At 43.0% G+C, this 22924-nt stretch overlaps 2 protein-coding genes across 9 annotated transcripts in view; one reads left to right on the forward strand and one right to left on the reverse strand.

Annotated features, from left to right (window-relative positions):
• Positions 1-22924, forward strand: part of LOC310852804 (CD209 antigen-like protein C) — a 114889-nt gene that overhangs the window by 40659 nt on the left and 51306 nt on the right. For 3 of the 4 annotated variants that reach the window (XM_083756843.1, XM_083756842.1, XM_083756849.1), the window contains 3 exons: positions 337-435; positions 1532-1630; positions 2502-2588. In XM_083756843.1, coding sequence (XP_083612969.1) covers positions 337-435; positions 1532-1630; positions 2502-2588 — 285 coding nt within the window. Of the gene's footprint in view, positions 1-336; positions 436-1531; positions 1631-2501; positions 2589-5330; positions 5503-22924 lie in introns of those variants that run through there. The other variant, XM_083756845.1, reaches the window with a different exon arrangement.
• LOC310852802 (uncharacterized protein) overlaps positions 6210-22924 on the reverse strand; it is a 62574-nt gene continuing 45859 nt past the window's right edge. The window contains exons 1-3 of one of the 5 annotated variants that reach the window (XM_083756837.1): positions 16575-17325; positions 9235-9307; positions 6210-7766 (exon numbers count right to left, since the gene is read on the reverse strand). In XM_083756837.1, coding sequence (XP_083612963.1) covers positions 6527-7456 — 930 coding nt within the window. In that variant the 5' untranslated portion in view covers positions 7457-7766; positions 9235-9307; positions 16575-17325 and the 3' untranslated portion in view covers positions 6210-6526. Of the gene's footprint in view, positions 7767-9234; positions 9418-16574; positions 17326-22924 lie in introns of those variants that run through there. The other 4 variants (XM_083756836.1, XM_083756838.1, XM_083756839.1 and 1 more) reach the window with 4 other exon arrangements.

The raw sequence follows: 22924 nt of genomic DNA on the forward strand, positions 1-22924 counted from the left end.
GCATTTGGCAGCCTGGCAAATGCAAGTCCACAGGACAAAGAGGACAGGGGTATCTGGACACCCCAAAATCTAAAGCTCTCAAAGGAAGGCCAAAGCATCTGATGACAGAAGCAACAGGCTAAATGGAAACAGGACTTCAGACCAGCAGGACAGCCGCTATCAAGGGCTGAGAAAATATTAATAAAGTCATATTCATGGTTTTGTTGATTTGATTTCTTATCTGCCTTACAAGTCAGCAATTTAAATTCAATATTAAAAGCAGTTTGAAACCATGTATCCCATCCCCCAGACAGTCAGACATTTTAATCATTTCTTTTCTACCTACCTCCTCCTTAGATCAAAAGGAACTAAAAATAAGAGCGGAGTTTCAAATCGCAATGGATATCATTCGGACCTTTGTTGTTGGGCTTGATACAATCCATGAAGACAAGGATGGTAAGCATTTTTTTATGCACATCCTCACTTTTGCTAGACCCTGTTTAATTTAAGCAGGCGTCAATTCCTATAGTTCACTTTGGGATTCATATTGTGTAAGCAATACATATATTCAATACAAAAAAATTCCTTCCAGTAGCACCTTAAAGACCAACTAAGTTAGTTCTTGGTATGAGCTTTCGTGTGCATGCACACTTCTTCAGATACACTGGTGTATCTGAAGAAGTGTATCTGAAGAAGTGTGCATGCACACGAAAGCTCATACCAAGAACTAACTTAGTTGGTCTTTAAGGTGCTACTGGAAGGAATTTTTGTTTTGTTTTGACTATGGCAGACCAACACGGCTACCTATCTGTAACTACATATATTCAATGAAACTCATCACCCAATACAGTAGAGTTTATCACAGTTTCATTGCTCAGCAGGAAGAAAAGCAGATGGTTGTGATTCTCACATCCCCCCACTAGAAATGCTGTCCTTCCCTATCAAACTGTAATTCACAGTGTTTATACTACTGCAAGATTTTAGCACTAGCACAAGGGAACTTTGCCCCCACTTCTCCCTGCATGCCATCACCAAAGCTGCTCTGCAGGGTGGGGAACAGATTGGAGGGAAAGGGGCGGAAGATTGCACTGCGCAAGGATAAATACCTGCACTGACATAATGTCCTTCTTAGAATTATGTGGAATGTAACCCAGTATTCAACAGAAAAAGAGTAGTGGATAGCAGTGGATAGATGAACAAATGGCCTATTTTCATAGCTAATTCATATTTAAAGGGCACTCAAAGTAAGCAAAGCTCAGGGGGAGGAAACCAAATGATCCAAGAATTTGCATACAGCAGGGCATTTGGCAGCCTGGCAAATGCAAGTCCACAGGACAAAGAGGACAGGGGTATCTGGACACCCCAAAATCTAAAGCTCTCAAAGGAAGGCCAAACCATCTGATAACAGAGGCAACAGACTAAATGGAAAAAGTCAGCAATTTAAATTCAGTATTAAAAGCAGATTGAAACCAAGTATCCCGTCCCCCAGGTCATCAGACCAGGGTGCTAGAAAACAATTTTTTCATTTCATTTCTACCTACCTCCTCCTTAGATCAGAAGGAAGTGAAAAACAGAGAGGAGTTTCAAGTGGCAATGACCATGATTCGAAACTTTGTTGTTGGGATTGATTCATTCTATGAGGACAAGGTTGGTAAGCATTTCATATGCACGTCCTCATGTGTAAACATATTTCAATTCCTTTTATTCACTTTCATATTGTGTGAGCGATACTTATAGTAAATGAAACTCACCACCCAATAGAGTTTATCACTATTTCATTCCTCAGCAGGAAGAAAAGCAGACAGTTGTTTGTTTTGTTTTTTTAACATCTTTATTCAAAGTTCAAAAAGTACATAACGATATTAGCAGCAAACATGGTGAGACACAAGATTTAGCACTAGCACAAGGGAACTTTGCCCCCACTTCTCCCTGCATGCCATCACCAAAGCTGCTCTCCAGGGTGGGGGAAAACGTCAGAACAGAATGGAGGGAAAGGGGCTGAAGATTGCATTGCACAAGGAGAAAATCCTGCACTGACATTATGTCCTACTTAGTTCTATGTAAAATGCAACCCAGAATTCATCCAAAAAAGAGTTTGGGCGCCTCTATTTTCTTAGATCTCACAAAGCATAATAGAAAACTTAAAAGTATTTTTGTATTTTTGGTTTTACTGTGGGACTCAAGGTGGGAATTCTTTTGTGACCCAGTGATTCCCAGCAGAAAAGGAGGACATAGGAGAGGAACATTAGAGATACTTCATGAGCCAGTTTTAATATGAGAATAGGATAGTGGGTTGCATGGGTCTTTGGTCTGATCCAGCTGCAGGATTCTTCTGAGGCTTTTCATTGGTGATCTCAGCCACAGAGAATCAAGTCTGTCCTCATATTCATAAGAACCCGATCCTTGAGCTCTGCTTCTTGTTTCAGGCTAGAGTGTTTAAAAATGTTTGAAAATGGTTTCTTAATATTTGCAGATTGTTATTTCAGATACTCTTTTGACTTGAACTATTTCAAATCTTTTAGACTTTGGAATACTCGCTGTAGCGCTAAACAAATCAGAGGAAATGCGGTATATTGCCAACAAAAATGATGAACTGCAAAAAGAAATTGGTAAGATGAAGAATTGTAGTGCAGTGAGAACCTGCCCTGATTCTGCCCCAGCTGAAAGCCCCTCCTGTAGCTGAATACTCTTAAAGCCAGAACAGAGTGCTGCAGTCCTTTGCATGGGGTCACCCTAGAGAAACATCAAAGATATTTATTATTATTATTTAATGATTTTTATTAATTTTCAACACAAATATACAATTTTATCCACATTTTGACAAATTATCTCTTTTTGGACTTCCTTCAGCTTCTCTGCCAATCATCCATATTTACCTCTCAATTACGCATTTCTTCTGTTTAGTATTGCCATTAGTTTCCCCTCCCGCTTCTATTTCTTTTAACAATACATCTCAAATTTCACAGTGCTTCTTGGAACCCCGATAGTGTTGTTTGCACATCACATATATTTTTCAGATATTCTACAAATTTTCCCCAGTCTTCGATGAACTTTTGGTCTCGACAATATCTAATTTTCCCAGTTAACTTATCCAACTCTGCATAGTCTGTCAGTTACATTCTCCATTCTTCTATCATCGGTATTTCCTCTTGTTTCCATTTCTGGGCCAATAAAATTCTTGCTGCTGTAACTGCATATTGGAAAAGTTTACAGTCCTTTCTTCTTATTTCCTTTCCTGTAATCACTAAAAGAAAAGCTTCTGGTTTCTTTACAAATGTATATTTAAACATCTTTTTCAATTCATTATATATCATCTCCCAGAAAACTTTCACTTTCTTACAATCCCACCACATATGATCATAGAATCATAGAATAATAGAATCATAGAGTTGGAAGAGACCACAAGGGCCATCGAGTCCAACCCCCTGCCAAGCAGGAAACACCATCACAGCACTCCTGACATATGGTTGTCAAGCCTCTGCTTAAAGACCTCCACACTCCTTGGCAGCAAATTCCACTGTCGAACAGCTCTTACTGTCAGGAAGTTCTTCCTAATGTTTAGGTGGAATCTTCTTTCTTGTAGTTTGGATCCATTGCTCCGTGTCCGCTTCTCTGGAGCAGCAGAAAACAACCTTTCTCCCTCCTCTATGTGACATCCTTTTATATATTTGAACATGGCTATCATATCACCCCTTAACCTCCTCTTCTCCAGGGTAAACATGCCCAGCTCCCTTAGCCGTTCCTCATAAGGCATCGTTTCCAGGCCTTTGACCATTTTGGTTGCCCTCCTCTGGACACGTTCCAGTTTGTCAGTGTCCTTCTTGAACTGTATTTGTGCCTCTGATTTTTTTGCCCAAGTGCAATACTTTACATTTCTCCCTGTTAAAATTCATCTTGTTTGTTTTGGCCCAGTTCTCTAATCTGTCAAGGTCGTTTTGAAGTGTGATCCTGTCCTCTGGGGTGTTAGCCACCCCTCCCAGTTTGGTGTCATCTGCAAATTTGATCAGGATGCCCTTGAGTCCATCATCCAAGGGTTAATAAAGATGTTGAATGAGACCAGGCCCAAGACAGAACCCTGTGGCACTCTTCTCCAGGATGAAGAGGAACCACTGATGAGCACCCTTTGCGTTCGGTCAGTCAGCCAGTTACAAATCCACTGAGTGGTAGCATAGTCAAGACCACATTTTACCAGCTTTTTTACAAGAATATCATGGGGCACCTTGTCAAATGCCTTGCTGAAATCAAGGTAGGCTACATCCACTGCGTTCCCTTCATCTACCAGGCTTGTAATTCTGTCAAAAAACGAGATCAGGTTAGTCTGACATGACTTATTTTTCAGAAATCCATGCTGACTATTGGTGATCACAGCATTCCTTTCTAGGTGCTCACAGTTTGCTTAACGATCTGCTCCAGAATCTTCCCTGGTATTGATTTCAGACTGACTGGGCGGTAATTATTTGGGTCCTCTCTTTCCCCCTTTTTGAAAATAGGGACAACATTTGCCCTCCTCCAGTCTGCCGGGACTTCACCTGTTCTCCAGGAATTCTCAAAGATGACTGCCAGTGGTTCTGAGATCACATCTGCCAGTTCTTTTAATACTCTTGGATGCAGTTCATCTGGCCCTGGAGACTTGAATACATCTAAACTAGCCATGTATTCTTGTACTATCTCCTTAGTTATTCTGGGCTGTGTTTCCTCTGCTGAATCATTTGCTCTAAATTATTCAGGTCGGGCATTGTTTTCTTCATTGGAGAAGACTGAGACAAAGAATGCATTGAGGAGTTCAGCCCTTTCTGTGTCCCCTGTTTGCATTTCACCATCTTCTCCTCTGAGTGACCCCACTGTTTCTTTGTTCTTCCTTTTGCTACGAACATACCCATAAAAGCCTTTTTGGTTGCTTTTAACCTCTCTAGCAAGCCTGAGTTCATTCTGTGCTTTAGCTTTTCTGACGTGCTGGCTATTTGTTTGAATTCCTCTTTGGTGGTTTCCCCCCTTTTCCATTTTTTGTACACATCTTTTTTAAATCTTAACTCAGTTAAAAGTTCTTTAGATAGCCACCCTGGCTTCTTTAGGCACCTTCCATGTTTCCGTCTCATTGGTATTGCCTGAAGTTGTGCTTTTACTATCTCCCTCTTAACAAACTCCCAGCCATCATGAACTCCCTTTCCTTTTAGTATTACTGTCCATGGGATCTCACCCAGCAGTTCCCTAAGTTTTATGAAGTCGGCTTTCTTAAAGTCAAGAAATTGAGTCCTAGTATGCTTGGCTGCTCCTTTCCGCTGTATAGAAAACTTCAGAAGAGCATGATCACTCGCGCCTAATGATCCTTCCACTTCTACCCCACTAACCAGGTCATCAACATTGGTTAGGACCAGATCTAAAATGGCTGTTCCTCTTGTTGCTTCTCCCACTTTCTGGACAATGAAGTTGTCTGCAAGGCCAGTGAGGAATCTGTTTGACCTTATGCTCTTGGCTGAGTTTGACATCCAACAAATATCCGGGTAATTGAAGTCCCCCATTACTACTACAGTGGTGCCTCGCAAGACGAAAAGAATCCGTTCCGCGATTCTCTTCATCTAGCGGTTTTTTCGTCTTGCGAAGCAAGCCCATTGACAGCTTAGCGGATTCGCGCTACAGCGGTCTAGCGGCTTCTAGCGATCAGCTGTTAAGCTTCTTATCAGCGGATCAGCTGTTAAGTGGCTTAGCGGCTTAGGAAAAGAGGGGGGGAGCGGAAAAAACCCACGGGGACTCGCAAGATTTTTTCGTCTTGTGAAGCAACCCCATAGGGAAATTCGTTTTGCGAAGCGCCTCCAAAAGGGAAAACCCTTTAGTCTAGTGGGTTTTCTGTCTTGCGAGGCGTTTGTCTTGCCGGGCACCACTGTATCTCCCTTCCTTTTGCATGCTTGGCCATCTGTTCCAGGAAGGCATCATCTATGTCCTCCGTTTGGCTTGGGGATCTATAGTAAACTCCCACAATGAGGTCACTGTTATTCTTCTCTCCCTTAATTTTGACCCAAATGCTCTCACTTTGGCTTTGAGGTTCTAACTCTTGGATCTCTTCACAGGTATACACATCCCTGACATATAACGCCACTCCTCCTCCTTTCTTGTCTGGTCTATTTCTCTGAAATAGATTGTATCCCTCCATTATTACATTCCAATCGTGGGACTTATCCCACCAGGTTTCAGTGATGCCTATTATGTCATATTTAGTTTGCTGTACCAAGAGCTCAAGCTCATCTTGTTTATTTCCCATGCTTTGCGCATTAGTGTACAGACATTGAAGTCCATTAATCATTCCCCTGTGTCTCTTATTTAAGGATTTTTTCCTCCCACCACTAGGTCTGCGTGCTGTTTGCTCCATTTGGTCTATGACATTTGGATGATAATCTTCATCAATTGATAGACTCCTGCCTTCAGGAGCACTGTCTCCCTCCCCCACATTAGTCAGTTTAAAGGCCTCCTGATGAGACTTCTGAGATTTTTGGCAAAAACATTCCTCCCAACCGTTGTGAGGTGCAGCCCATCACTTGCCAGAAGTCCATCTTCAAAAAAACAGCAGTCCGTGATCTAAGAATCCAAACCATTCCTGTTTACACCATTTGCGAAGCCAGCTGTTCACTTCCACTATTTTTCCCTCTCTCCCTGGGCCACGTTGTTCAACTGGGAGGACAGATGAGATGACAATTTGTGCATTTAATTGCTTCAATTTCCTGCCAAGAGCCTCGTAGTCTCTTTTGATCTTCCGGAGGCTATTGCTTGCAGTGTCATTGGTTCCTACATGAACCAAGAGGAAGGGGTATTTGTCAGTGGGTTTTATGATTCCTTGCAGTCGTTCAGTTACATCTTGGATCTTAGCCCCGGGGAGACAGCACACTTCCCGAGACATCTTGTCAGGCCCACAGATCACTGCTTCTGTTCCCCTCAGTAGGGAATCCCCTATCACCACTACACGCCTCCTCTTAGGTCTGGTCGGGGTTCTTCCATGAGCTGTCCGTTCCAAGGTCGCCTGCACATTCCTTGACGACTGACCTTGCTGCTCGTCTTCATATACCTGATCGACTGTAATGAGGGAGAGATCCTCAAATGGAGTCTGCTCTTCGTCTTCCATGCTAGGGGAGAGGACCTCAAAGCGATTGTATATTTCTAAACAATCAGAGCGAACCCTGGGCCTCCTACTTTTTTGAGTCATGTTTCTCCATATATCTGGCTCCTGTGTTGGTGAACTAGCCTCCTTCTCAGGGGAGTCCCCTGTCTCCTCCTTGGTGGAGACGGTGTGCTCTGTTGCTTCCAAGAAGAGCTCCAGCTCTCTAATTCTTTGGAGCGTAGCTACACGTTCCTCCAGTTGCTGGACTTTGTCTTCTAAGAGGGCAATCAACATGCAGTTGCTGCAGGTAAAGCTGCCTGCAACCTTTGGCAAGATGGCAAACATTGCGCAGGAACCGCAGGTGACTGCAGCTGTTCCCTCACCCTCCATCTTGAGAACGTGTCATTGGGAGTGGCTACAGCAGTCCTCCATCATAAAAAGCGTGAAGACAGGACAAATAACTCCCCCCCAAAAAACCTAGGTCTCCCCCAACAAACGTTTGAGACTAGCTCCCCTAAATCTAAAAGATGGATTAAACTGTGCACGCCGCTAGGCACGCGCCGCTGCCCTGCAAGCTCTGATAAGCTCCTCCCACAGCTAATCACCTGCCTCAACAGAAACCCTGCCCCCTCTGACCTTTGCACAGGGAGAGCAGCTAATCAGCCACAAAGAAACACACACAAGAAAACCCTTTTTGGTCCTTCTTTTTTTTTTGAAAATAATATTTATTAAAGTTTTAAAAGTTACAAAAAGAAAAAGTAAAAACACCATATTAAACAAAAACAAAATAGCACATCACAATAAGCAAAAAGAAGGGGGGGGGGGAGAACAGAAAAATAGAAACAATTAAAAAACACATCAAACCTTCCCATAACTTATCTTTCATTTGCTTGTATCCTTGACCTCCTCACACCTCCCTTTTTTGTATTCTAGTTCAGTTAACTATTTCAGCAAATCCTTTCCATCTTTTCCAATTTTTGTCCTGTAATTTATCTTAATATAATGTAACTACTTTACCTCCTTTCACCAATTAACAGTCTGTTTTTTCCTAAACCTTTATAACTTTTCTGCTAAAACCACGTAACTTCATTCCAACATCCTTCTAACATTCATTAATTTTACAATATTTCTGTAGACAGTCTTTAAATTTCTTCCAATCTTCCTCCACTGACTCTTCTCCCTGGTCTCGGATTCTGCCAATCATTTCCGCCAATTCCATGTAGTCCATCACCTTCATCTGCCATTCTACCCGGGTGGGTAGATCTTGTGTCTTCCAGTACTTTGCAATAAGTATTCTTGCTGCTGTTGTAGCATACATAAAGAAAGTTCTATCCTTCTTTGGCACCAATTGGCCAACCATGCCCAGGAGAAAGGCCTCTGGTTTCTTCAGAAAGGTATATTTAAATACCTTTTTCATTTCATTATAGATCATCTCCCAGAAAGCCTTAATCCTTGGGCATGTCCACCAAAGGTGAAAGAATGTACCTTTAGTCTCTTTGCATTTCCAACATTTATTATCGGGCAAATGATAAATTTTTGCGAGCTTGACTGGTGTCATGTACCACCTGTAGATCATTTTCATTATATTTTCTCTTAAGGCATTACCTGCCGTGAACTTCATACCTGTGGTCCATAACTGTTCCCAGTCAGCCATCATAATATTATGTCCAACATCGTGTACCCATTTAATCATAGCTGATTTCACCGTTTCATCCTGAGTGTTCCATTTCAACAGCAAGTTATACATTCTTGACAAGTTCTTAATTTTGGAATCTAACAGTTCTGTTTCCAATTTTGATTTTTCCACCTGGAAGCCAATTTTTTTGTCCAAATTATATGCTTCCATTATTTGGTAATAATGAAGCCAGTCTCACACTATTTTTTAGTTTTTCAAAACTCTGAAGTTTTAATCTGTCTCCCTCTTGTTCCAAAATTTCCCAATATTTCGGCCATTTGGCCTCCATATTGAGCTTTTTCTGAGCCTTCGCTTCCATTGGTGACAACCACCTTGGGGTTTTATTTTCAAGCAAGTCCTTATATCTTATCCAGACATTAAACAGTGCTTTTCTAACAATATGGTTTTTAAACGCTTTATGTGCTTTGACCTTATCATACCACAAATATGCATGCCACCCAAATACATTTTTAAAACCTTCTAGGTCCAACACTCCTTCTTCAGCTGCTGCCCTGCAAGCTCTGATAAGCTCCTTCCACAGCTAATCACCTGCCTCAACAGAAACCCTGCGCCCTCTGACCCTTGCACAGGGAGAGCAGCTAATCAGCCACAAAGAAACACATACACAAGAAAACCCTTTTTGCTCCTTCTTCAGCTGCTGCCCTGCAAGCTCTGATAAAACGTTCCTTCTTTTTCTTTACATTTCCAACACTTATTACACGTCTTAAACATTTTTGCTAATTTTACCGGTGTGATATACCATCTATAAAACATTTTCATAACATTTTCCTTTAACGCCGTACATGCAGTAAATTTTAAATTTTCCTTCCATAATTTTCCCCAATCATCGAATTGTATATTATAACCAAAGTCCTTGGCCCATTGTATCATTACCGATTTAACTTCTTCATCTTTCGTGTGCCATTCCAACAATATCTTATACATTTTTGACAGAATTTTACAGTCATTGTTTATTATCTCTGTTTGAAACTTTGAGTCTTTTTCTACATAACCACTTTCTTTAAAATCTTTTTTAAACATTTCATTAACCTGAAAGTAATGCAACTGTCAGGGAACTGCCATCGGAGAGTCAGGTGGTGGAAGGGCTCAAGGAGGCTAAGAGACCCTCAGATGCTGAGGAAGGAACCAGCAGGGGGAGAGGGAGAGTTCCTGCAGAAACTCAGGCGGAGGGATGGCTCCAAGATGCTTCCAGTGAGAACAGCGGGGAGGGCTCAGGACCTCCGCTGGGGACGCCTACTCCGCGCAGGAAACTGTCACGCAGAGAATCCAGACGGAGAGTTTCCGTTAAGGAACTCTTATGTTGGCGTAAATTCCGGAAGCGCCCACTGATGGATTCTGCCAGCGATTGAGGTAGCCATGCACCCATGGCTCCGCGGACTGGGAGAGTTTAGAAACTGATTTGCAGAGCCTGGAGGGCTTAAACGCTTACGCACGAGTAGCCCCCTTAATCCCATAACAGCAATCCATCAGTCTTTGACGCTACTTGTGCGAAGGAGAGGCATCATGAGCAACCCGGACGGAGCCGGAGGAGCAGGAGGAGGAGCTGGAGCGGGTCCTACTCTGGAGGAGAGAAACAGGGCTTTGGAGCACCAGCTGGCACTGCTCACGGCGCGGCTCAAGGAAAGGAGAGCTCAGGACGCGCAGGGAAAACCCACCCCCATCGCAAGGAAGGTACCGGGGTTGGTACAGAAATTCGGGGGTGACCAATCCTTTAAAACAGAGATGCAGTACGCCCTGAATCTGCAGTTTGATGACTTTGCCGATGAGGAATCGAGAGTGGCTTTGTGATTGGTCACCTCGAGGGGGGGGCGAGAGACTGGGTGAGGCCCCTGATGGCAGCAAATAATGACGCCTTAAAGGACTTGAGGAAATTCTTTATCGCGATGGACTTGATGTTTTCCAGCCAGATCGAACAGGGGGTGGTACGCAGGCAGTTAATGGCGTGCAAACAGGGAAATCAATCCGTCCGGGAGTATTGGACACAATTTACCATGCTTATACATAAATTGGGGTGGGACCTATCTTCGGAGCCAATTCAAATGCTATTTGAAGAAGGCCTAGCCCCAGCGGTGAAAGACGAACTTTCCCGTGCGCCCCGTCCAGACTCCATGGATCAGCTGACTAAGGCAGCGCTTGCGATTGGAGCGCGCCAGGAGGCGAGGGCGCTGGAGAAGTGGGAAGGGAGAGGAGAGTGTTGGAATGATTTCCGCATTCCTGAGATGCAGGAGCAACCTTCCCCACCAGTGGAACCGATGGAGATTGGGGGTGCGCGCGCGGGCGGAACTTCAAATGTCAACGAAGGGCGGAAGAAGGAGGGAAAGAGCGCCAAAAAATGTTTCCTCTGCCTACAGCCCGGACATTTTGCCAGGGTCTGCCCACAAAGGAAGGGATGGCAAGGAATGGTGGGGGCTGTTGGGAGTGAGGAGGAGGAGGCTAAGGAGCAGGTAAAAGCCAATGCCTGGCTGCCAGCGACAGGGCACAGCAGCCAGGCCAAGGAGCAGTGAATGTGCCCAAGCCTGAACCCCCCCGAGAATCCCTTGCCATAGAGGTGCTGCTAGAGCTGCCCAACGGACATCCACTCATGATAAAAGCCCTGCTAGACTCAGGCAGCTCCTGCAATTTTATGAGTAAGGAGTTTGCGTCAGAGCACCAGATACAGACACAGCCCTTAGGTAGTTCCTTGCAGGTGACCACGATTGATGGGAGGGAACTCTTGGGGGGAGAAGTAACCCAACAGACGGTTCCCATGACAATGAGGGTGGCAAGGCACACGGAAGTCATTGCTTTTCATGTAGCCACCCTGGCAGGGCCTCCCATCATATTGGGAATGAGCTGGCTGGCGTTACATGATCCGCTAGTGGGATGGCACCAGCGAACAGTCTCTTTTGGGTCCGCTCACTGCTTAGAGCACTGCAAGGGAAGAGAACTTTAAGGGCTAGCTAGGGCAAGCCTTGCCGGGATGGCGATGGTAAAGGAGGGTGAAATACCACGACAATACGCAGACCTGAGCGAAGTCTTTAGCGAGAAGGAAGCAGATAGACTGCCCCCACATAGACCCTTTGACTGTCAAATTAACTTACTCCCGGGAGCCCAGCTACCAGTGGGCAAACTGCACGCCATGTCGGACAGGGAGATGCAGGAGTTAAGGGAGTTCATAGACAAGAACCTGAAAAGAGGGTTCATCAGGGAGTCAAGAGCGGTGGGGGGCAGCCCAGTGTTTTTTGTGGACAAAAAAGACTCTAGTAAACCCAGGTTGGTCGTGGACATCCGGGCCGTCAATTCGGTGTCAGAACCAGTGGCCTTTCCCATGCCCAGGATTGACGACATCCTGACCAGGGTGAGGAAGGGAAAGATTTTTACCAAGCTGGACCTGAGGGGAGCGTATAACCTGATACGAATGGGGAAGGGGGATGAATGGAAGACCACCATGTTCACCCCCTTGGGGGCCTTTGAGTATCTCGTTATGCCCTTCGGACTACAGGGGGGCTCAGCCTGTTTCCAATCCTTCATGCATCACGTCCTGGGACCTTTGCTCTATAAGAACTGTGTGGCCTTCTTAGACGACGTGTTGGTCTACTCAGAGGACGAGGAGCAGCATGTCCGAGATGTCCGGGAGGTCCTACGCAGGCTGCAAGCAAACCAGCTGTGGGTAAAATTGGAGAAGTGCCAGTTCCATACCAGAGAGGTGGAATTCCTGGGGTACCGTTTGTCAGACAAGGGATTGTCCATGGATCCCAGCAAGGTCCAAGCGGTACTGGAATGGAAGACACCCAGAACCAGGAAGGACGTGCAGAGGATCCTGGGGTTTGGAAACTTCTATAGGAAGTTCATCAAAAACTTTGCCCACTTAACGGCGCCCATCACCGATTGTCTCAGTAGTAAGAAGAAATTCGCATGGACGGAAGAGGCGCAGCGAGCGTTTGAACGGCTAAAGAAAGCGTTCGCTTCGGAAGAACAGCTCTTGCACGTAGACCAATGAGGGTGGAAACAGACACATCAGATCGAGCGGTAGGAGTGGTCCTGCTCCAACCGGGGAAGGATGCGTCGGACTGGAGACCGTGTGCCTTCTTCTCGCAGAAGTTGAATAAGTCTGAAAGGAACTACACCGTGTACGACAGAGAACTGCTCGCCATTTATGAAGCGTTTCGACAATGGCGGCACCTGCTAATTGGAGCGCAACACAAGGTCCAGGTGTGCACGGACCACAAGAACCTGGAATATTGGAGAACGGCCCGGGTCCTGAACCAAAGACAAGTGCGATGGGCCCAGGAATTTTCCAAATTCCATTTTGAGATTCGCTACATACCGGGGCCGGAGAACGTAAGAGTGGATGCTCTATCCCGAAAGCCAGAGTATATGGAGGGGGAGGGGCGCCCGAAGAAAGGCATATCATCCCAGAGGACCACTGGGTGTGTGGAGCAGCATTGGTGGGGCAAAGAGAACTGGTAGAAGGGACAGAAAGCGATGAATACGCCCAAAACAAGCTCAGAGAGCTCAGGAGAGCTGGGGAGAACACAGGGGGTTTTGAAGAAAGGAACGGGGCGTTGTATTACAGGGGAGCATTGTACATACCAGAGGGGGAATTGAAGAGTAGGGTACTCAAACAACTGCATGACAGCCCCACCGCGGGGCACTTTGGGCAACACAAAACCATGTGGTTAGTTACCAGGCAGTTCTGGTGGCCCAAGGTGAGGGAAGAGGTACGAGAATATGTAAGGGGGTGCGACCACTGCCAGCGAGCAAAGGGGGAGAGGGCGGCGCCGGCGGGGTTGCTGGAACCATTGCCCACACCCGAACGGCCATGGGAGGCAGTGTCCATAGATTTTATGACGGATTTGCCAAATCCAAGGGGAAAACTGCGGTAATGGTAGTGGTGGACCTGTTAACCAAGATGTGCCACTTTATTGCTTGCTCACATGCGGTCACAGCGGAAGAAACCGCCAGGTTGTTTGTAGAACACATTTTTAGGTTGCATGGCGCCCCCTTGAGGGTGGTCTCAGATAGAGGGAAACAATTTACGTCCAGGTTCTGGAGGAAGCTCATGAGCTTACTGCACGTAGAGGTCAATTTCTTGACCGCCAGACACCCAGAAACAAATGGGCAGGCGGAAAGGGCAAATGGTATTCTGCAACAATATCTGAGGTGTTATGTAAATGACAGAGAGAATGATTGGGTAGAGAAATTGGCCCTGGCCGAATTCGCCTACAATAACGCAGAAAATGTGTCCACCGGCATGAGTCCATTCATGGCCAATTATGGGTGTCACCCCAGGGCCTTTCCGGGGGAAGGAGGGGAAAGATGGAGCGTACCGGCAGCGGAACATTTTGTGGAAGAAATGGAAGCAATACATCAACAGCTGAAATTGAGTTTAGATAGGGCTAAGGAAGAATACAAGAGGCAGGCAGATAAGAGCAGAAGGGAAGCAGAGACCATAAGGGTGGGGAACCGGGTGTGGTTGTCCACACAAGGGTTGCCATTCAAGGGGGGTTGCAAGAAATTGAGACCGAAACGACTGGGACCTTTCGAGGTTATACAGCAGGTCAATCCAGTAGCCTTTAAGCTCAGGCTGCCCGACAACATGAAACTGCATCCAGTATTCCATAGGTCATTACTGTCACCATACCGGGAGGGGCGGGAAATTTTGGGACGGGAAAGTGAGGTTCCCGCGGCACCGCAAGTGGAAGAGAGGGAACGCAGCAGTCATGTAGCAGAAATACTCGACTCTCGGTGGAAGGGTAAACAGGTGGAGGACTTAGTAGAATGGGAAGGGGAACCGGAGTCTGAAAATACCCGGGTACCGGCAGAAACGGTCAACGATGAGGTATTAGTAGAAACGTTTCATCGCCGGTTCCCAAGGAAGCCTCAGCCTTTGGCTAGGTTCTGGGAGAAACACTTCGGAACCACTGACGAGGAAGAGGAGTTCGAGGGGTTCCCAGAATCAGGACAGGAAGAGGAAGAAGAATCAGATGTGGAAGAGTATTCGGGCAGAAGGGACAGTAGTAGATGGAGAGCGGTTTTCGAGTCATCCGAAGATGAGGAGGATTCTTTCCGGGGGTTCCCAACCTCACCACCCAGAGAGGAGGGGGAAACGGGGGGTGAGGGGGGTCCTGGAGGGGAGGTGGATGTCAGGGAACTGCCATCGGAGAGTCAGGTGGTGGAAGGGCTCAAGGAGGCTAAGAGACCCTCAGATGCTGAGGAAGGAACCAGCAGGGGGAGAGGGAGAGTTCCTGCAGAAACTCAGGCGGAGGGATGGCTCCAAGATGCTTCCAGTGAGAACAGCGGGGAGGGCTCAGGACCTCCGCTGGGGACGCCTACTCCGCGCAGGAAACTGTCACGCAGAGAATCCAGACGGAGAGTTTCCGTTAAGGAACTCTTATGTTGGCGTAAATTCCGGAAGCGCCCACTGACGGATTCTGCCAGCGATTGAGGTAGCCATGCACCCATGGCTCCGCAGACTGGGAGAGTTTAGAAACTGATTTGCAGAGCCTGGAGGGATTAAACGCTTATGCACGAGTAGCCCCCTTAATCCCATAACAGCAACCAATCATAAACATGTTCTCTAACTTGTTCATATGGTTTTAATTTCCATTTTCCTCCTTCTTTAATTATCAATTCACCATATGTAATCCATTTATCTCTCATATTAATTTTCTTTACAGTCATAACTTCTAACGGAGATAACCAGTGTGGAACTCTTGGTTCTAATAGGTTTTTATACCTATCCCATATTTCTATTAACGAACTTCTGAAGATGTGGTTCCCAAAGCCTTTTTGTACCGTATTTTTCGTTCTATAACACACACCCGACCATAACACACACATAGTTTTTAGAGGAGGAAAATCCGTAGGCATGCCACCCGTAGGCATTCTCTCCATAACACGCACAGACATTTCCCCTTACTTTCTAGGAGGAAAAAAGTGAGTGTTATGGTGCAAAAAATACAATATTTTCTTCTTCTCACACCATAAGTACGCATGTCATCCAAATCTGTTATCAAAGCCTTCTAAATCTAGTAACTCCTTATTTTCTAATTTTATCTATTCTTTGATCCAGCAAAGACATGCTGCTTCATAATATAATTTCAAATCTGGCAGGGCAAAACCACCTCTATCTTTCACATCCGTTAGTAACTTAAATTTAATTCTTGGTTTTTTGCCCTGCCAGATATACCTTGAAATCACTGTTTGCCACTCTTTAAAAATCGTGACCCCCTTTAGTATGGGGATAGTCTGAAATAAAAATAACATCTTTGGAAGAACGCTCATCTTTATCGTAGAAATTCTACCCCAGAAGGACAGTTTCATGCTACCCCACACCTCCAGATCTTTCCTTATTCCATTCCAGACCGGTATATAATTATTCTGAAACAAATCAATATTTTTAGGAGTTAACCAAATTCCTAAATATTTTACCTTTTTCACCACCTCTATCTCTGTTCGTTGTTGCATTATTTCTATCATACTTTGCTCCATATTTTTTGCAATTATTTTAGTTTTCTTCTTATTTAATCTGAACCCTGCCACATTTCCAAATTGTTCAATTTCCTCCAATACTTCTTTTACACTTTCTGTTGGTTCTTCAATCATTATTACCAGATCATCAGCAAAGGCTTTAACTTTATATTCATTCTGGCCAACTGTTACCCCTTTTATTAATTCATTTTGTCTAATCGCATTTAGAAAGACCTCCAGGACCATTATAAATAACAATGGCGAGAGCGGACATCCCTGTCTAGTTCCTTTAGATATTTTTATGTCTTCCGTAGTCACATTATTTACAATCAATTTAGCTCTCTGCTCTGTATATATTGCCTTTATTCCAATATAAAACTCTTTCCCTACCTCCATATGCTCCAGATTCTTCAACATATTCCAAAATGTTAATTATATTCCTTCTATTGTCCTTCATCTGTCTGCCTGGAAGGAAACCCGCTTGGTCTTTATGAATAATTTCTAATAATATCCTTTTCAATCTTCTCGCTAAAATCCCAGCAAATATTTTATAATCTGTATTCAGCAATGAAATAGGCCTATAGTTTTTGACCTGTGTTAAATCTGAGTCCTGTTTGGGGATAAATGTGATATATGCTTATTTCCACGTTTCTGGGACATCTCTTTCTTTCAGAATATTATTCATAACTTCTTTCAATGGGATCGTCAAAACATCTCTCAGTTCTTTATAGTAACTTGATGTAAATCCGTCTGGTCCCAGGGCCTTTCCCCTCTTCAATTCCTTTATAGTCTCTTTTATCTCCTCGTATTCTATAGGGGCATTCAGTTGGTCTTTTTTCTCTGCCGGGATCTTCTGCACCTTTTTTTCTTTTAAAAATCTCTCTATTTTCCTCATGTTCTTCCTTTCTCTGTTATTATATAGTTGTATGTAAAAGTCCAAGAATCCTTTTCTAATTCCTTTTGGATTATCTATCTCTTCGCCATTCACGGTAATTTTACTAATCGTATTCTGTTCCTTTCTCTTTTTGATTTGCCAGGCAAGCCATTTACCTGATTTGTTAGCAAATTCAAAGTTTTTCTGTCTTAACTTTTTGATATTCCATTCCACTTCTCTGTTTATTATCATTGCAAATTGAGTTTGCAAAGTTTTAATTTCTTGTTTTATTTTCAAATTATTTGGTTTTTTAATTAATTTTTGTTTGTTGTCCATTATCTGCTTTAAAATTTCTTTTCCCCCTTTTTCTCTATTTTTATTCCTCAATGAATTCTGCTGAATAAAGAAACTTCTCATCACTGCCTTGCTTGCGTCCCATACTACACTCATCTTTGTACCTTTATTGATGTTATCAACAAAATATTCAGTTAATTTCTTTTGTGCTTTTTCTGCAATTCTTTGGTCGTTTAGAAGATAATCATTAATTTTCCATCTAAAAGTTCTTTCCTCAAAGCCTTTTAGTTCCAATTTTATTGGATTATGATCGTAAATTACTTTAGGATGAATTTCAATTTGTAGAATTCTTGGCGTCAATTCATTTGAAACCCATATTTGATCTATTCTTGACATTGACTGATTTGGTTCGGAAAAGAAAATGAATTGTTTCTCCAATGGGTGTCTAAGTCTCCAAATATCAATCAAATTACAGTTCTTAATCATTGAAAAGAAAGTCTTAGGTAATTTTCCTTCTTTACTCATTCCATCTCTTAGTCTGTCCATTTCCAATGAAACCACACCATTCATATCTCCCATTATTATGATTTTCTGATCCATATACTCAAATAGTTTTTCTTCCAAAGTTTTGTAAAAATCAGTCTTGTTTCCATTAGGTGCATAGATCCTGACAATTATCAAATTTTCCCCTTGCCATCTGATCCGGACTGCTATGATCCTCCCTTCTTCATCTCTGAAGATTTGTTGAGATTCGACTTTGCTTTTAATATATAAAACTACCCCTCTTTTTTCTCTTTATCCGAAGATACAAATTCATTTCCTAATCTTTTGTTAGTCAATATTTTTCTATGTTTTCTTGCCACATGTGTCTCTTGTAAACATATAAAGTCCAAATTTTTCTTTTTTAGAAATTGTTCAATTTTATTCCGTTTTTTCTTCTCATTCATTCCATTTATATTCCAATTCCATAATTTTAACGCCATGGTAATTCCGCTTAAATAAGTTTTGTTTACTTTTCTATAACCTTTCTACCACTTCTTCTTCTTCTTCTTCTTCTTCTTCTTCTTCTTCTTCTTCTTCTTCTTCTTCTTCTTCTTCTTCATCTGTTTTCCTTCCATTCTCTTCTTCCTCTTCCCCCGATTCCAACTCTCCTCTGGCTCCTGCTCCTCCTTCTGCTCCTTTAACTTTTTCCTTCTCTACTTTCAATTCCTTGTACCTTCTCAGAAATTTTCCTGTTTCTTCTGGGCTCGTCAGTCTGTGCTTTTTACTTTTGTAATAAAATGAAATTCCCTCTGGAAATTCCCATTTAAAATCAATGTTATTTTTCTTTAGAATCTGCACCAGTGGCTTGTATGGGTCCCTTCGTTTCAGCAATCTTATTGGTATCTCTTTAAAGATAATTATATAGTTTCTATCTATATTCAATCTTTTCTCTCTGTTCTGCAATATCAGATTTCTCATTTCTCTATCCTTGAAAGTTATTAAGCAGTCACCTGGAAATTTTCTTGCTTTGGTTGTTCTAACTCTCATTCTGAATGAACTTTCTACTGTTTTTGACACCTCTTCTATTGGTAACTCCAGCCACTGTGCTAATTCTGTTATCAATCTTTCTTTGATATTTTCCATCTGAATCTCCGGCACGGCTCTCAGCCTCAGATTAACTTCCCTCTGTCTCAGTTCGTTCATGGTGATCACATCTTTAATTTCTTCCTGTGATTTATTTAGTTCCGACATCTCCACCCTGATCCTCTCTTCCTCTCGCTTCACATCCTTCATTTCCAATTTTGTCTTCTTCATCCCCTCCTCTAAAGATAGTGTTCTCTTAGATACCTCTTTTATTTGCCCTTTAAGTTCATTAACTGTCTCATCAATTTTTTTTGTCCATTTTCCCAATCTTATTATCAACTTGTTCTAATTTAGTTTCTAAATTCTTCTCACTTTGCTTAATTTCAGCAAACATTTTCAAAATTTCTGCTTTGAAATCTGCTTCTTGTTTAGAAGCCCTCCTATCTGTTGTGGACCCCCCTTCCATCCCTTTCTTCTGCTGGTGTGTCATCTTATAAAAATTATCAGACAAATTCTCCACAACACTGTTTTATAACACCACCAGCCACCCTAAAAACAAATCCAACAAATGTCCCAAATTACAGAAATTCAGTTTCTAAATATTGGTCAAGTCCAATTTTATCTTTTGTTCAGGTTTCTGATTTGTAGTTTATAGTTTGTAACTTGTCTATTTTCTATTTTTGGCCCAACCATAAATTTAACTATTGAAAAGCAGTAAAAAAGCAAAACTATTTAAAAAGAGTAGAGGACCAAAACAGGGGCCGGAATATGACCAATCTTCTTGCCACCAATTAGGCTAAATCCTTATTCAGCTAATCTTCTGAAATTCCTTTGTACCGTTTGTAATCCAATTATATTTTAGTTATACGTTTGGCAAGCACAAAAATTCCCTCAAAAAAGAAGAAAAAAGATTTTGGGGATTAAATCCTGCCGTCCAGTCAGCACTTCCCTGAGCAGCTCTGCTGCCAGGGCTTGAGGCTGACCAGGGCAGGAAAACAGAGTTGCAGCAGTCCTGCCGTCCGTGTGAGATAGAGGGATAAATCAAGTCCAGAGACAGTTCGTTGCTATCTCTAAAAGCGTTTATTTACAAGCCATAAATCAGTCTCATTCCATCAGAGCTTTCCAGCATCTTCCGTGCTAAAAGCACACACAGTCTCTCTCCTGCTTCTTTCAGTCAAAAGTGAAAGTAACTCTCACAGACAAAGCCTGTGACGTACGGCCCTGCGTCAGGCCCCTCCCCAGATACAGGACACCAAGGAGTTTTAACCCTGTAAACTCCAAACTCCACAAAACAGAGCAAAGCACTCCTCCAAATTAATCCAGAAAGTCCCAAAACCCAACAGTTAGTCTTCAGTAACAGTGAAATAATAATAAATAATAAAAATAATAAAAACTGGTAATAAACAAATGATCCGAAAGCCAATTCAGAAGTTTAAGTCTGCATTAGATCCATATTCCAAAATCAATCCAAGTATCGAACCAAAATTCCCAGAGCAAAACTCCAAAATCGCCAATGTAGGAAGAAAACAGGAAATTCCAAATGTAAACAGGAGCCAAAGTCTCTTTCCAATTATAATCAGTCTTTCAATGAGAAGATCTTAGAAAATAAATAAATTGTAGTGATGTATTCCATCTACTAGGGGTCATAAATCCAAATCTGAGACACGTTAAAAATACTCCAACTAAAGAGAAGTTTTCCCAAGTCCAAATAACAGTAATTTTGTTTGGCTAGGGTCCCTAATATCTATTTTGTCAATAACACTCAAAGTAAAAAAGAAAGAAAGAAAGAAAAGCCAGATAAACAACTTTTATCCACTACCGTCGCCGTTCTGTCTTTTGTCTTTGTCACTACTTTTAAAAATGCCAATGGCGTCGGAATCTCCTTTTCCGCTACGCAATTCTTTGTCTTTTAAAACCAAAAGTAAGCAGGAGCTTTGATCTTTCTTTTACCCTCCGTTACATCAAAAGACTGCCAATTTTCAAAATAGTATCTCTCTGTTCCCCCTTTAACTTAGTAGTCTTTTATTTCTTTGTAGCTCCTTAAGGAGATTCTTTTAAAAAGAAACTAGTTAAAGGATAGAAAGCAACAGTAACTGCTACCAGCAACTCACTGTCCTTTTCCCAGCTCTGTGTAAAGTGCTGCGTCTGAGCTGATTCCAGATGACAGCTGAACTCCGTAATTTTCTCTCTTTTCCCCCCAAATCCTACCTTTATTAACCACCATCCAATCTGTAATTTTTAGGTCTGGATTTCTTATATTTGAGAGCGGCGCGCTTTCCCTACAAGCTCGGGGCTTCACTATTCGGCTGTAGACAATGGCTTCCCTTAGCCCGCTATCCCCGCTCCACCGTACTCTTTGCTCCTTTTTGGAGTTACCTGACGGCCGGGCGGGTAGCTTTTGGCGTCGCCGGGAACCTGACTCTCTGGACACCCTCCAGAGATTAAATTTAGGGGTTGCTGCGCCCTGTAGCACCCTTTCCTTGTCCGAAATAGCACAGGATTTGCCTCCTGGCAATATCCCCGCTTGCGGGAGGATCGCGCTCCACCGGAAGTTCCGAAACATCAGAGATATTTAGTTCAGTTCTCCTGAACTTTTGAATTTATTTAGTCTCTATGGTTATGAAAGAAAAGACTGTCATTCTTTGCTATAAAAAAAATTCCTTCCAGTAGCACCTTAAAGACCAACTAAGTTAGTTCTTGGTATGAGCTTTCGTGTGCATGCACACTTCTTCAGATACACTGAAATAGAAGTTTCCAGACCCTTCTATATAGTGAGAAGGTGGGGAGGGGTATTACTCAGAAGGGTGGTGGGAATGGGTGATTGGCAGATAGCTGTGATGAGCCTGTTGACGACTCTTAACGACTGCAATAGGTCTTACAGGAAAAAGCAAGGGGTGAGAAGGTGAAAAATGGCTTTGTCGTGTATAATGTATGCATTTGTGTATGCCATCAAATGCCAACAGTGTCCTTCAGCTCTCTATATTGGACAAACAGGCCAGACCTTACGCCAAAGAATAAACGGACATAAAGCGGACATCAGGAATCACAAGACAGAGAAACCAGTAGGAGAACACTTCAATCTCCCAGGACATTCTATACAAGATCTCAAAGTAGCTGTTTTACTACAAAGGAATTTCAGAAATAGACTGGAAAGAGAAGCTGCTGAATTGCAACTTATCACCAAACTTAAAACCATGGAGACACCTGGTCTGAACAAAGACCTTGGATTCTTATCTCATTATACATGACAAAGCCATTTTTCACCTTCTCACCCCTTGCTTTTTCCTGTAAGACCTATTGCCATCGTTAAGAGTCGTCAACAGGCTCATCACAGCTATCTGCCAATCACCCATTCCCACCACCCTTCTGAGTAATACCCCTCCCCACCTTCTCACTATATAGAAGGGTCTGGAAACTTCTATTTCAGTGTATCTGAAGAAGTGTGCATGCACACGAAAGCTCATACCAAGAACTAACTTAGTTGGTCTTTAAGGTGCTACTGGAAGGAATTTTTTTTGTTTTGACTATGGCAGACCAACACGGCTACCTATCTGTAACTGATTCTTTGCTATAATAGAGACAATCAAAACAGATCAGCTAAAAGACATGTCCTCTCAGAAGACATCTAAAGGCAGCCCTGTTCAGGGAAGTTTTATATGGTTGGTGTTCAGTTGTGTTTTAATTTTTTGGATTTCGCCCAGAGTGGTTGGGGGGGAACCCAGTCAGATGGGCAGCATATGAATAACAACAACAACAACAACAACAACAGACAGACAGCATATTATTATTATTATTATTATTATTATTATTATTATTATTATTATTCGGATACTCCAGAGATCAGCCAAAGCTCAGCAGGAGCACCAGTCAGATCAGCTGGAAAATCTCCCAGAGCCATTTGGAAGCCCACTGGATTCATCCCGTCAGCTCAGGCAGGGAGAATGCTTGGCAGCATAGCGGGTGGTAAACCAGCAGA

The sequence above is a fragment of the Podarcis gaigeae genome, assembly GCF_964106915.1.
Source record: "Podarcis gaigeae genome assembly, chromosome: 9".
NCBI classification, from domain to species: Eukaryota; Metazoa; Chordata; class Lepidosauria; order Squamata; family Lacertidae; genus Podarcis; species Podarcis gaigeae.